The 15,030-nt window shown below is 45.5% G+C and overlaps 1 protein-coding gene across 1 annotated transcript in view; it reads right to left on the reverse strand.

The window, feature by feature from the left end:
* Positions 1–1,262: 1,262 nt before the first annotated feature.
* Positions 1,263–15,030, reverse strand: part of LOC120025363 (AT-rich interactive domain-containing protein 3B-like) — a 59,169-nt gene continuing 45,401 nt past the window's right edge. Inside the window, exons 5-10 of the mRNA XM_038969906.1 lie at positions 9,817–10,000; positions 7,720–7,973; positions 6,818–6,831; positions 6,040–6,307; positions 5,155–5,247; positions 1,263–5,049 (exon numbers count right to left, since the gene is read on the reverse strand). Of these exons, the coding sequence (XP_038825834.1) occupies positions 4,865–5,049; positions 5,155–5,247; positions 6,040–6,307; positions 6,818–6,831; positions 7,720–7,973; positions 9,817–10,000 (998 nt within the window). The 3' untranslated portion in view covers positions 1,263–4,864. The remainder of the gene's footprint in view (positions 5,050–5,154; positions 5,248–6,039; positions 6,308–6,817; positions 6,832–7,719; positions 7,974–9,816; positions 10,001–15,030) is intronic.

The raw sequence follows: 15,030 nt of genomic DNA on the forward strand, positions 1-15,030 counted from the left end.
TGAGAATGGGACCGTAATTTATATTTATTTACCAACCTGACTAAAAAAGAACAGAGATAAAATGGCATTTTACCCAATATGGCCTTATAAATCAGTGTATACCAGTGTTTAAGCCTACGCAAGGTCAATGACGACCAGCCAACAGCGTTGTAGAGATCACAATGACGTGCTAGATGTTATTGATTTGTAATGAACCCGAGGGCTGCATGATACACTGAATCAACTGCTCTCAGGGTAGTGGTTGAGGCCTGCATATATACAGTGGGGAGAACAAGTATTGGATACACTGCCGATTTTGCAGGTTTTCCTACTTACAAAGCATGTAGAGGTCTGTAATTTTTATCATAGGTACACTTCAACTGTGAGAGACGGAATCTAAAACAAAAATCCAGAAAATCACATTGTATGATTTTTAAGTAATTAATTTGCATTTTATTGCATGACATAAGTATTTGATACATCAGAAAAGCAGAACTTAATATTTGGTACAGAAACCTTTGTTTGCAATTAGGGAGATCATACGTTTCCTGTAGTTCTTGACCAGGTTTGCACACACTGCAGCAGGGATTTTGGCCCACTCCTCCATACAGACCTTCTCCAGATCCTTCAGGTTTAGGGGCTTAGGGGCAGGTTTAGGGGCTGAATATCAAACCGCTTCCAGTTTCTTTTCGTAATGACACGTGGAGATTTCTTAGGAGTTTTACCATCTCTCACACAGGCAATAGCACAGTACATACATACCCCAACCAGAAGCCATGGATTACAGGCAACATCCACACTGAGCTAAAGGCTAGAGCTGCCTCTTTCAAGGAGCGGGACTCTAACCCGGAAGCTTATAAGAAATCCCGCTATGCCCTCCGACGAACTATCAAACAAGCAAAGCGTCAATACAGGATTAAGATTGAATCTAAGACCGGCTCTGATGCTCGTCGGATGTGGCAGGGCTAACAACCCATTACAGACTACAAAGGGAAGCACAGCCGAGAGCTATTGAGTGACACGAGCCTGCCAGACGAGCTAAACTACTTCTATGCTCGCTTCGAGGAAAATAACACTGAAACATGCATGAGAGTACCAGCTGTTCCGGAAGACTGTGTGATCACGCTCTCCGCAGCCGATGTGAGTAAGACCTTTAAACAGATCAACATTCACAAGGCCACAGGGCCAGACGGATTACCAGGACGTGTGCTGCGAGCATGCGCTGACCAACTGGCAAGTGGAAGGAAATTCAAGCCACACTTCACAAAAACCACACACATAGATAAGATATAAAGTAAAACTTTATCATGACATACAAGTTTAAAGCCCTGAGAACCATATCTTTATTACTAATGTGAACAAAACTGAATGTCAAAATCACTTTGGAAAAGTGCTCCTCTTTTAAATACAATCAGCACAAACCAGTTTTACAAGCATTTACGTTGTCCCAATTTTGTTTTAATCAAAAGAGAAAACTATAATATCATTATCATGTCCATAATAATAATAATAACAGTACAAAAATATGCACAAACCTCACAGATTTATATACGGAGCATTGTACAAGCCAAAAACAACATAGAATTGATAAATGAGGTATTCAATAACCACTTGCATATGCACTTGTATTACACAGATCAGGTTAGATTTAAATAATAAAACATCTAATAAAATCCAAACCATCCAGGGACAAGGTTCTGCAGACTTTCAACTTCACAGTTTCTTGAGTGATGTGACCTTGCCTGTAACTGATGACAAAAATCAAAATGCGGCAAAAACCGAACCAGTCTAAAATAGCATTTAGCAAGTCACTAGAGACAGCTTTTGGGTCGTCCAAGATTTGCATTTGGATGTGTCCCTCAGTATACATGCCAATTGCATAACTTCAATATCAAATGCAACAATGACTGCAGTCCAATGCCCTGAGGTAAGAGGTAGGGGGTCTTCAAGAGCTCTCACACACACACACACACACACACACACACACACACAATTGTAGCCCACATAAGCCTGAGCTGTAAACTGAATTCCCAGTAAATGTGGTTCTAACTTGTTGCCCACCCTTGTCATGGTGTGGTCTTGGAGGACAGCACCACCTGCAGTCTCCTACATGGCATTACATGGTTGTTACACACCCTCCTCTAGCATATTCTGAACTTGCTCTCACACTCATACACACGCTCCCTCTCTCATGCAAAGGCTGTAAAGGATACACTGTCAGACAGTCATTGACTAGACTGATTGGAAAACCCAGAAATGTCAGTTTCTAAAACGAGAGAAACGAAAAAGGGTTTTTGTGACACCACCTAAGTGATCAAGCTAACTCGGTCCATCAGAAGAAGAAAAATCGACACAAATAAATAGCATACCTTGGTTTTGAAACCAATAACATGAACGATGAATGCCTTAATGTCTGATTGAATTCATAAAGATAATGGAAATAGTTTACGCTTCAAAGGATTAAGCTTGAAGATAAAACAGTCATTCCTAGCAGAGAGCTCCTGAAAGGTTCACTGTTCTCTCACAGCTGATTTTAAGGCAGCAACTACATCTTTCACCTTTATTAAATGTGGACATAATATTTCATCACGATTGCAGGTGTCTCTTTAGTCATTGTATATATGGTGTGGTGGTCCTGTAATCCTGGCCGGTGGTCTGCACCGCAAAAAGCCAACAAATAACAACTAAAACACAGCTTACTAAAGGCAACAAGGCTGCCCACCTCAAAGATTACAGGAGATCAGGGGTGAAAGGTTTAGAAACAGTTAAATGCCTCACAGATAATGCTAGAAATTAATTTCATTCAAATCATGTTCTATTAAAAATGCAGAGTAATTACCTGAACAGTATGAGAATGGAAATACTGTAACTGGATGTGTCTGAGAAATTTGGGAGGCCTGAACTTTGAATTGAGACAGAAACCAGTTGTCAAAACAGCTACCCTTTCTGTCTTATTCAATGTAGAGGTTAGGCCAAAGGGCCTTGTGTGTCATGCACTGTTCACTGCAGCATAACTCACGGAGGTATATCCCTGGTATGTCAGGTGAATGGTGCCATGCCAGGCAGAACCATACCGGGCCCAAGACTCAATCACAGGTAGGCAAAGGTCTGATTAAGAAGCTAAGGAAAGCAACATGACCAGAGCTGACAACTTTAACAACAGGGACTATAGAAGATGGGCTAGCATGGAACCCATTCTTTACTCCACTGTATCCTACCTAGTGGTTCAGCTAACCCACAGCAGCTAGCCCATAACAGCCTGGGCAGGAGACAGGGCTAGTCTTTGGTATTCAGCTGTGCAACGGCCAGAGGCTACCACACAGCAGAGGATTACGGTGTAAAATACTGGCCACCTGATTGTACACATGCAGAGCAATAATCTTAAATAGATTTTGTCTCATAAAATGCAGTATGAAGTAAACCAAACAAATACAGAGAAAACCGGAGGAGAGCAAGCCCATCCCAGTTCAGCTTGGTATAATAATGTGTCCCCAAGAAAACCCAGTAGTCAAGTCTACGTATGTAGTCCAGCATTCCGGAGGGGTCCACTCCTGTGGACCGTTGCTCGTCGCAGGGACTCAACCCACCAGGTCAAGTCACGCTGGCTTTGCAGCAATGAGGTATGTAGTGTACGTCTCCTTCTAGAGAGTCTGAGGTATTCCTTTGAAGACAGTCTGTTAGACTTGCGCATTCTTTCAGTGGAATCCTTTTTTAAATGACAAAGCGAGTCCATAATAAGAGACTTCACGATGCTTCCTGAGAAAGGGCCCTCTCCCACACGGAGAGGCGAATATGAGGTTTGAAAGGGTATGTGGTTAAAACACTTCAGGTCTGGTCTGCCAGTGTTGGAGGAAAAGCATTGATGGGTGATATGTCTCTCCTCTCTGTTGAATTGAACTAGGGACACACACTGATCCCAGAGCAGGGACCAGAACACCTTCATTACCTTTCTGATTATTATTAGATAGATGCGGGGTGGTGAGCTTGGGGCTTGCTAGTCCTAAACAGATTGACGGATCAGTCAGCTCTTATAACCTCAATCCGTGTGTGAAAAAACATCCAAAGCTAATTCTGATCCTCAGCCCTTTAGACACATTGCCCATCAGTTTCTTGTGTTAGATTGAAGATTAAGTACATCATTCCAAATAGGCTATTGATTGTGGGAGTGACTACTGTATATGAGGTATTACATGGCGATCTGTAGGATCAATAAAGTAGTGCACTCAGAAGCAAAAAGGCTACGGCCGTCGTCATGGCAACTCAAGCGTTGTGATAGGGTTACTGTATGAATGCGTAGGAGGTGTGCTGAGGTGAGTGAGGTTCCGTTGTGAAATTCCCCTGATTTCAACAAGATCAAAAAGGATACAAAAATAAAGTTAATTCAGGTGAAGTATACTACAGCTCCTGAGGTAAAGATACCACTGCAGGTTACTTGATTTGAGGTATGTAAAAAGATAACAAAAAAAATAGTATTAATAATAATAATAATATTAATTCGAAAAAACTAAAATCAAAAAAACAAAAAGCCAACAAACAAACAAAATAAAACTCTTCAAGTTCAGTTGTGAACACCTGTCAGTGGGTTTTGGCTGAGCTCTTTGATTGTGTTTAGCATGTGTTTGGGATAAGAGTGTCTGTGAAATGCATATGTGTATGTGTACATGTGTGTAAAATGCATAGGTGTGTGTGTGTTCATCTTCTCTTGAGATGTAATTGGGTGTGTGAATTGTGTATTCATAAATGGGTAGCCAAGGTTGACAGGAGCGATGAGGTATTTGTTGTGCACCAGTTTCTTTTTTTCTTATCGATTTATCAATGTACTGTATTCATGCTAGGCCTCGGTGTTGAGGAAAAGCCTGGAGAGTGGGTTGTAGGGTGGCCTGAGCTAAGGGGAGCCACTGGTGGAGGGCTCGGCTGAGCAAGGCCCCTTGGAAGAAGAGGAGGAGCTGGGACTGTGGCTGTGGGCAGAGGTGGCGAACCCAAACCCAGTGCTGGGTCCAGCAGGGGGCACTGTTGCTGCAGTGGACACACTAGTCCCTGGTGTGCATGATTTCTGTGCAAACAGGGTTCCTACAGGACAGAAGGACAAACAGAATATTACAGCAAGATAAACAACACAACCAAATCAGTTTATCTCTTACACACACGCTCACACGTGCACACACACACACACACCTGAATAGAGTGTGCCGTTGACCTCCACAGACACACTGATGCTAGCAGATCCATTGGTGGAGATGCTCAGAGCCATGTCCTGCTGCTTCTCATCTGGAAAGAAAGAGAAAGAGGAAGTGTAAACCACTGTGGGCAGAAAGCAGAATCAGGTACTGTACAATAGCATGCAGTAAGTGAGAATTGGGTGTCACGAACATTTCCTTGTGGGTGTCTTGCAGCATACATCTGTATAACCCACTGAGGAGAGAGAAACACAATCATGTCACAATGACCCCAGGAAAACCCAGGAAAACATTCTGCACTTCCCCTCTCAAAGCTTTTCTTGTGTAGCAGTCATAATGCGTTGATTGTTGTACTCTCACACACACATTCAACACCCATACAGGCTGAACCTCTACTGTGTGTGTGTGTGTGAGAGAGAGAGACATGGGGAATAACCAGCATGTGATAACATTAAGGCACCAAACAAAGCATGAGTTATGACATATATACAAACAGCCAGAGGCTGAGCTGAAGAGGCACAGGTCAGTGAGTCAGCTAGCAGAGTGGGCTGGCAGCCTTTATCTCTGTTGTGCAGTGACCGCTGCCTTGCCTTTATAATGGCTTCTAAATGTCATCCTCCTCTATCTCACGGGGGAGCGGAGGGAATCTAGTGTAGGCTGTGTGTTTTTTCACGGTGCTCAGAGTCAGGCATCGAGGGAGCTTCAGTGTACATCACTAGTGTACTTAAATGTATGCGTTTCCTTGAGAAAATGATTACTAGTGCATATCAAGCAATTACTCCAGTCTCGAAAACGTATAGAATGTACTGCATGTGTCGGATACAAACTGACTATGATATGTAACTGTATAGAGTGCCCAGGGGGAGTCAGCCTGGGCACGTACCTCTAGCGGTGGCGCTGTTGCCCAGGCGCAGGTTCATAGGGACCTGGGAGGCCATGGCAAGCAGGTTGTGTTGGAAGGCCTGCTGCATCAGACGCTGCTGCTGCTCCTCTGCCAGGCGTGCCATCTTCCTCTCAGGGCCCTCGCCAGTCTCCAGCTTCTCCCTCAGCTGTTCCAGAGTGGCAGCCCGCGCCAGCCCTGCCACCTGCTGCTGCCCCAGCGACAGGGACATGGAGGTACCACGAGCCGCTGCCATCAAGGAGGGGGTGATCTCTTCTAAAGAGAGGCAGGGTAGGACATGTTACTTTCAAGGAAACAAAAATGAGAATAATTTCAGTATTGTAAAATATAAAGAAAAAATTTGATAAAATTACAATTTAACGTAGTAAAATGAGGCCAAAGAAAGGGAGGGAGATCTGTTGAAACAATAACTACCTCTTTTAGAGAAAGAAAAAAAAACACAGCAATTATGTGGGCCATTATACAGACTTTTCTGTAACTGAGCAGCATTCCAATAACATCAAAGGCAAGATCAGATAAGAAAAACAGTTAATGGTAGTGATCCAGCCAGATCCTATTGATGAGGACAGACAGTTGTAATCCAGGCTGGCCGTAAAGTGTCCTGCTGTCTGTGGGAAACATGTTATTAATCAGTAGTAAATGGTTAAGAGACAGTGAACAGCCCAGGGTCTCAGACGCTTTGATCACAAAGGGAGTGCATAGCACATTGATCATCACACAATCTACAGTACAATACACACGGGAGAACAGTGGAGGCTGCTGAGGGGAGGACGGCTCATAATAATGGCTGGAATGAATGGAATGGCATCAAACACATGTAAACCACATGTTTTGTACTTTTAGCCCTTTTTCTCCCCAAGTCCTCCGAAACACAACCCTGCCAAGCCGCACTGCTTCTTGACACACTGCTCGCTTAACCCGGAAGCCAGGCACACCAATACGCAGGCTCATGGGTCTCCCAGTCACTGCCGGCTGTGACACAGCCTGGGATCGAACCCAGGTCTGTAGTGACGCCTCAAGCACCGCGATGCAGTGCCTTAGACCGCTGCGCCACTCGGATGGTGGAAACCATGTGTTTGATGTATTTGATACCATTCCACTTATTCCGCTCCAGCCATTTCCACAAGCCCGTCCTCCCCAATTAAGCGGTCACCAACCTCCTGTGCTGCAGATATTACATTACACAAGGCCTGCCAATGAGTGTAAAGTGTGTAAAGTACAAAATACTTCTGTAAAGGGCCATTAAGAAATCAGAGCATTTCTTCTTGTAATACTTGTACTGTACATAATGTCTCTCTACAGTCTGTCGGCTGTGGTGTCTAATCCTATCCAGACAATGAAAGAAAATTCTCCTGTAGTTCCTAACCATTGCGACAGAGAGCGCTACGGCACTATGGATATTTGTTGAGGGTAGCGCTCTGATCAGTCCGATGTGCAAACCCAGAGCGCAACTCTCACTTCTATCTTATTTGAACCCAAAAGAGAGCATGGTCTTTCTTTTCCTTTTGCCGAGATGCCTACTGTGTGTTTAGGCTATATCTTAATTCCACTATTTATTTGAATTAATACACTAATAAGTATTTATAATAATTATTTATTTTCCAATCTTAATCCATTATTTCCAGTTTTTTATTGAGAAGTTGCTGATCCTTTAATACTCACCTTTTTTGAGAGAGTGGATGGGTGAGGCCAGTAGGCCGTTGAGGCTCCCAGCGGCCCCGGCCCCCAGTGCAGACAGGTGCATCTTGGGAGAGGAGAGGATGTGAGGGGCTGTGCTGGGGGAGAAGCGGAAGAGGCTGCTGCTGTAGCTGGGACGACGGCCCTCCCGGCGGTTACTGTCGATGGCCGCCTGAAGCTCGCCTGGCGAACTTAGACCTTTCCTCTCACACTCAAAGGGATACAGGTACTTCATGTACCTGAATGAGACAAACATTAAGATATAAGATAAGATATGCAATTTATCGACTTACAGTCATGCGTGCATACATGGGTCTTCAGATCAGAGTACACACAAACATTATATATGCAAACGTATGTGGACACCCCTTCAAGTTAGTGGATTTGGCTATTTCAGCCACACCCGTTGCTGACAGGTCTATAAAATCTAGCACACAGCCATGCAATCTCTATAGACAAACATTGGCAGTAGAATGGCCTTACGGAAGAGCTCAGTGACTTTCAACGTGGCACCGTCATAGGATGCCACCTTTCCAACAAGTCAGTTCGACAAATTTCTGCCCTGCTAGAGCTGCCCCGGTCAACTGAAAGTGCTGTTGTTGTGAAGTGGAAACATCTAGGAGCAACAACGGCTCAGCCGCGAAGTGGTAGGCAACACAAGCTCACAGAAAGAGTCCGCTGAGTGCTGAAGTGCGTAGTGGGGTATCAACACTCACTACCAAGTTCCAAAATGCATTTGGAAGCAACGTCAGCACAAGAACGTTGGGAGCTTCATTAAACCGACTTCCATAGCCAAGCAGCCGCACACAAGCCTACGATCACCATGAGCAAAGCCAAGAATTGGCTGGAGTGGTGTAAAGCTCGCCGCCAATGGACTCTGGAGCAGTGGAAACGTGTTCTCTGGAGTGATGAATCACGCTTCACCATCTGGCAGTCTGAAATCTTAACGCTACAGCATACAATGACATTCTAGAAAATTCTGTGCTTCCAACTTTGTGGCAACAATTGGGGAAGGCCCTTTCCTGTTCCAGCATGACAATGCCCCCATGCACAAAACATAAATGGTTTGTCGAGATCAGTGTGGACGATCTTGACTGACCTGCACAGAGCCCTGAACTCAACCCTATCGAACACCTCTGGGATGAATTGGAACGCCGACTGCAAGCTAGGCCTAATCGTCCAACATCAGTGCCCGACCTCACTAATAATGCTCGTGGCTGAATGGAAGCAAGTCCCCGCAGCAATGTTCCAACATCTACTGGAAAGCCTTCCCAGAAGAGTGGAGGGGGGGGGACCAGCTCCATATTAATGCTCATGACTTTGGAATGAGATGTTCGACGAGCAGGTGTCCAAATACTTTTGTTTGTGTAGTGTAGATGCAGTGGCAGAGAGGTCAAAGTGTTACCTAACAGAGAGCATGGTATGTAACAGCCTATGAGCGTGCAGTAGCATCAGCAGCATTGGTATTTTTCCACCCCATAAAAATGTATAAAAGCGAAGCGCATAATAGAGAGAGTAAGAGAGAACACTGAGGATCAATACGGAGTGAAGAGCACTATCCATTAGATAAGACCAGTGGACCGTTGCTGCTGGAGAGAACAGGCAGGCTGAGTAGGCTAGCATTAAAAATACATAAAGGTTCATTAAGGCTCTCTGGTATACAGGCAGCAGTGTAGAAAGCTAAAGCCCTACACAGAGGCTTACAGAACGCAGAGCGCTCGCCCCTCAGTGAAAGCCCACCTCAATTGTTGTGAACTCTGACCCAAATCACATCACAAAATCTACTGGATCAATGGGCTCCTCACACGTGTGATGTAATGGCTGGAGGATGGAATGCAGCGAGAGAGAAGGTGAGTAGTTAAAAGAGAGGGATGTACACACACACACACACACACACACACACACACACACACACACACACACACACACACACACACACACACACACACACACACACACACACACACAGGGTCAGGATGAATGGACCCATGCAAACAGACACACACATAGACGTCACAGAAAGAGACACACATCATAGGGACACACGACTAAGCAGAATGGGGTAGAGAGAGAAAGACTTACTGTGTGCGGAGGGTGAAGGCAGCAGAGGTGATAGAGGTGGGCAGGCTGAGGCCCTTGGTGATCTCTCTCCAGATCTTCTTGTTGATGACCTCCACCAGGCCACCCTTCTCTGTCACCAGCTTGTAAAGCATGTACAGGTCCAGGACCTGCTTGGCCATGATGGGGATGCGGTTCACTGGAGTCCCTGAAGGTAGAACCACACGCATCAATATGGATCCAAATATCCTGTTGAAGTGACATTGCTGAAGGAGCTGGAATGGTGTGGGTGAGGAGGCTTGTTGAAGTGACATTGCTGAAGGAGCTGGAATGGTGTGGGTGAGGAGGCTTGTTGCACGTTTTAACAACCTAAAAAAAGTCAACTGTTTTTTCTTTACTCAATATTGTCATAGCACTGTAACGTGCTTTGAACAGTTAATGAAAGTACATTTTCACCCCCCATGGTTTGCTGAAACAAATACACAGGTGATATCGTTACTGCCCTCGGTGACAGAGGCCCATAACTCAGAGAGCCGGTTGAATTAGACTGGGAAATGTAAACACATCGGTATAAAAATGACAAAGAGAACGTATTAGCCAAGTTAAGGCAAAAACAGCTTGACCTGGAAAGAGGGATTTGCAAACAACAAAGTGAACCTGCTCCAGACTTTTGATACAGATGCATTAATCTGGTTAACAGCTTATCTGCAGTAAAGCGTGTAGAAAGTGTGTGTGTCGGGGGGCAGGAGGGAGGGGCGGGGAGGTGTAGCCTAGCCTTGGCCTAGTGTGCACCAGCATAAAAAAAGTGCTACTCTCCAGCCCCGATAGGGATTGTAGGTCTGCTAATCCTTGGGTGCGGGGGGGGCATGGTTAGCCCGGTATAATGAAGCTTATTTAGGGGATTGTGGAGAGTAAATCCACACCCCTCGGCTGTTAGCTGTTGTGCTAGTGCTGCCTGGGGCCTGGTGCTGAGTGGCTGCTGGGCAGAGAGGACAGCCAGCCTGAAGCCAGGCTGAAGCCAGGTCAGCTTTGTGGCACGGTGGTTAATAGCAGCCAATCCTTCCAGCCTCCGCAGGCTGCTAGCAGCTCTAACCTGGAATAAGACCCATTAATGTATTTTTTAAATAGCAATGTGATCAGGCCAGGAGATTAGCCCTGGTCCTGATTCAAAGTCTCAAGTTAGCGGCAGCCAGTCAGTCCACTCCTCCAAGGCACAGGTTGTCTTTAATTAAACCATTAGAGTAATTGGCTCTGACTGGAGGACACATGGGCAAGCTTGTGTAAGTGTTGCTAGCTAACTCTGAGGCGGGGTGTAGCTGCAGAGGCATAACCTCTCATCTCATGTCAGAGGGAAACGTGTGTTAGAAAACACTGCAGACCCTTACGACTAAAGCCTATATACAGTAGGCCATCAACAAAGCCAGCGGTAACTACAGCTACGAGACAGTGGGAATAGTCTCAGCTTTTCCCGGAATTCCACATTCTGATCTCTAGAGACAATTAATAGACTCCGAAACAGAAAGTACTTTTGCCAAAATAGCCACGTTCTCATCTATAGTACAGTAGTAGTAGTTGAAGTAGTAGTCGTTGTCGTAGTAGTAATAATAAATAAAACAAATCTGAAAGGAGAAAGACATTTCACAAAACTAGGGTACAATATACACATAACATAAAATGAACTATAGATTGTACATGTAGACTATAGATTGCCGCTATGACATAATATCAGTTTCCTGTAAGATTAAGGAAGTGCCAACAGCCCAGTAATGTGTCCGGAGTCCTGTCTCTCTGTGTGGTGGATGAGATGACATCAGGCAGGATGTTTGATTAGCACAGAGAGCATAGTGTCACTACCACCCGCCACCACAGCCCAGCACAAAGAGAGAACAGAGAGAGAGAACAGAGAGAGAGAGAGAGAGAGAGAGAGAACAGAGAGAGAGAGAGAGAGAGAGAGAGAGAGAGAGAGAGAGAGAGAACAGAGAGAGAGAGAGAGAACAGAGAGAGAGAGAGAACAGAGAGAGAGAACAGAGAGAGAGAGAGAGAGAACAGAGAGAGAGAACAGAGAGAGAGAGAAGAGAGAGAGAACAGAGAGAGAGAACAGAGAGAGAGAGAGAGAGAGAGAGAGAGAGAGAGAGAGAGAGAGAGAGAGAGAGAGAGAGAGAGAGAGAGAGAGAGAGAGAGAGAGAGAGAGAGAGAGAGAGAGAGAGAGAGAGAGAGAGAGAGAGAGAGAGAGAGAGAGAGAGAGAGAGAGAGAGAGAGAGAGAGAGAGGCCGGGTAGAGGGTAGATAGATCAGGAGCCAGTAGCTCTGCGCTTCCAGAACATACAGCCTATCAAAAGCAGCAGGAATGTGGTGTAAAAAGGCCAGCCTGAGCCCTGGTCAGGCCACAGTTATTTAATGCAGCGCTGCAAGGACATCAATCCTGCATCAAACAATTAGTACAACTGCAGGGGTCAAAGGTTGGCCAGGGGTTATTGATGTCTGAATTAAAGTGCAGGTCAGCAGGAAGCCGTTTTCATACACAGCCAGCCGTATGTCCCCCTGGACAATGAGGCCAGAACAGATAAGCACAATAGACCTGACCTGCACGGACAACCCAGCATTTAGGCTTTAATTCACACCAATGCCTCTATTCCATTCCAGGAGACTAATATCAATGTTAGGAATAGGACCATCAGGAAGCGATGTAGAGAAGCGAATCAGTATTTTAAATTTAGACAATAGATTTTTACTCTGAAGTAGATATTCTGCCTGCGTAAACAAAATACAAACACTACAATAAACCTAACGGTACAATAAACCTGATGGTACAGAATCAAATGAACATGTTTCAACAGGATCTGCTGAAATGTGAGCAAACTGCAACAACCCATTTATGAAAATGATTAAATGACGTAATTAACCAAAGCCCCTTCAGCTGGACAGGAGGAGATAGAGAAACATTAGTGAGAACTAACAACCCACCAGTCTTTGGTGATAAACATCTGCTCTAGCTCTTTTAGGCCTGTGGGCACAATCACTTTAAACACATTTTAATCTGGGAAACACAACCCCAGAGTCAGTCGATGTAGAAATGAGTAGCAGAGCAGAGTAGCCATGATAGCAGGCCACATATTGAACAGCTGAAGCATTAGCTCAAGCTAGCGTTAATGTAGGCCACTATTGGCTGCTTTCCCTCAAAGGGCAGCAGGGATTTGTCCACAGCAGCACCGAAACAATTTGTAATTGGCTACAGGCTTCACCTCCCATCGTCCTTTGCCCTGGACTGATTTTCCCCCAGGGACAGGGCCATCAGGAGGCAAGTGATTAATGGCTGTGGAGGTCAGGGGTCATGGTGGTGGGAAGTGCTGTGGTGGTGAAGGCCCCCTGAGCCACTCCCTAACTCCTTCCTCCAGTCGCGGTACTTCCAGTGTTCAGACAGGGCCAGAGCCCAACAGAGAGAGGCCCCCAGGAGGCACCCCACTGGGAGGGAGTTACAGTACAGTAATTGAGGTATTATTTTCAGTAGTGAGCACAGTCCAGCTTAGAAGACACTATGCTGGATAGAGAACAAGACCGAAAGAGAGTGAGACCAGCCTACTGCAGTCTGAACCAGTCAAATCAGTGAGTCACAGTTCCAGGATTGAAAAAACACACCAATGAGACTGGTGTTGAAGAATCCCCTTGTCACATGATAGGTTTAACCCCCTTCACCATCCACACTGCTCCCTACAGTTCTAAGGATGTGTTCAATCTCCATGTGACAAAAAACAAGGTCATTACATGATGATCCCTGACCAATTTTTTTGTAAAACAGCTTTCTGCATTAAAGAGTTCTATAATAAATAAATGATATATAGCTGATTTCACATTACTGGCACTCCAGCTGACAGGGGCTGGGGAGAAGAGACAGGAAATGCATTTTCACAGAATGTGTTGCCACGAGGTGTGGGGTTTCACTACCATCCTGCTCCACCTCCTCGGAAGTGAGGGAGGAGGAAAAGAGGAAGGAAAGAGAGGATGGAGAGAGGTGAGAGAGAGACAAGGACAGGCAGGAGCGCATTTATAAGCCCATCATTATCTAAAGGATATATTGCTTTCTGTGGACCCCCCATGCTCTGAGAGAGGGAAGGAGCGGATGAGGTGGATGGGACAGCCAGCTGGATAAAGCCTGGATTACTGCTATAAAAAAGGTGTCAGCCAAAACACAAATGGCCTCTGCCTCATGTCAGTGTCTGAGTCCTTTCAGATGATCCCCCTCCCCCCCGAACCCCTTTGGATCCCCCCCTTCCCAACCCACCACCAGCAATATCCAAGATTAGACCAAACAAGGGCCTGCAGCTCCCCACCACTGTTCTGTTCTGCCTCTCTGTCTCAGACCCACTACAGTCCACAAGCAGCCCTGACTGCTCCTGCTGGATGTTTAGTTTACCCAGGGACCCAGGCCATTTGGTTTACATGTTCATATGTTGAGCCTGGTATTGTCAGAGCCTGCTCTGCCGCTGCTGGAGCAGCGTTTGTTTTATTTTTAATGCCGGGCCGAGGGACATAGAAGGTAAAGTCCAACGACGGTATGGAATTCTTCAGCTATCTTTAGTCTGGGGAGAGCCATTCATATGCATCACATGACTGACCAATTCAGATCAAGTGGTACGGAATACGTATGTGGACACACAGCAGCCAAACAGCCCTCCTATCTAGAGAGAGTTAAGATTACCCCCTATATATGTAGGAGGCCAATAACACCAGGCAGGCGGGGATATAAAAGCACAGCTGGTGCCGGCCAGGCCGGGGGGGGGGGTAGTGTCTCATGACAAACCATGAAAAATAAACCCCACAACAAACATTTGAAGAGTAAATTACAAAGAGACCTTCCATTATATGTTAAGCTCAATACACAACATGTAAATCACTAGATTGAGGCCTGGGAACGAGAGCCCTTTTTATTTATAGGACAAATCCTTTGATACATCAAGTTTCGTCAATGATAAAGGAACAACAGTAACAACTCACGGAGTAGACCGTGATCTGGCTGCGGTCCAAAATGGGGACGTAATCTCTATCTCCTTGGGAACAATTAGTTCAGTAAGAAGATCAGCGATAAAGGGGTGAGAGAAGGAGCAAGAGAGAGGGAGAGAGAAAGATTAAAAAGAGAGAGAGAGAGAGAGAGAAACATGACTCCCTCCTCTCGGGTCATAAAGACGGGTCACAAAGATGGGTCACCTGGTGAATTGGGGGAGGGGGATTGAAAGGGCGGAAT

Source organism: Salvelinus namaycush, chromosome 30, assembly GCF_016432855.1.
Source record: "Salvelinus namaycush isolate Seneca chromosome 30, SaNama_1.0, whole genome shotgun sequence".
Taxonomy (NCBI): domain Eukaryota; kingdom Metazoa; phylum Chordata; class Actinopteri; order Salmoniformes; family Salmonidae; genus Salvelinus; species Salvelinus namaycush.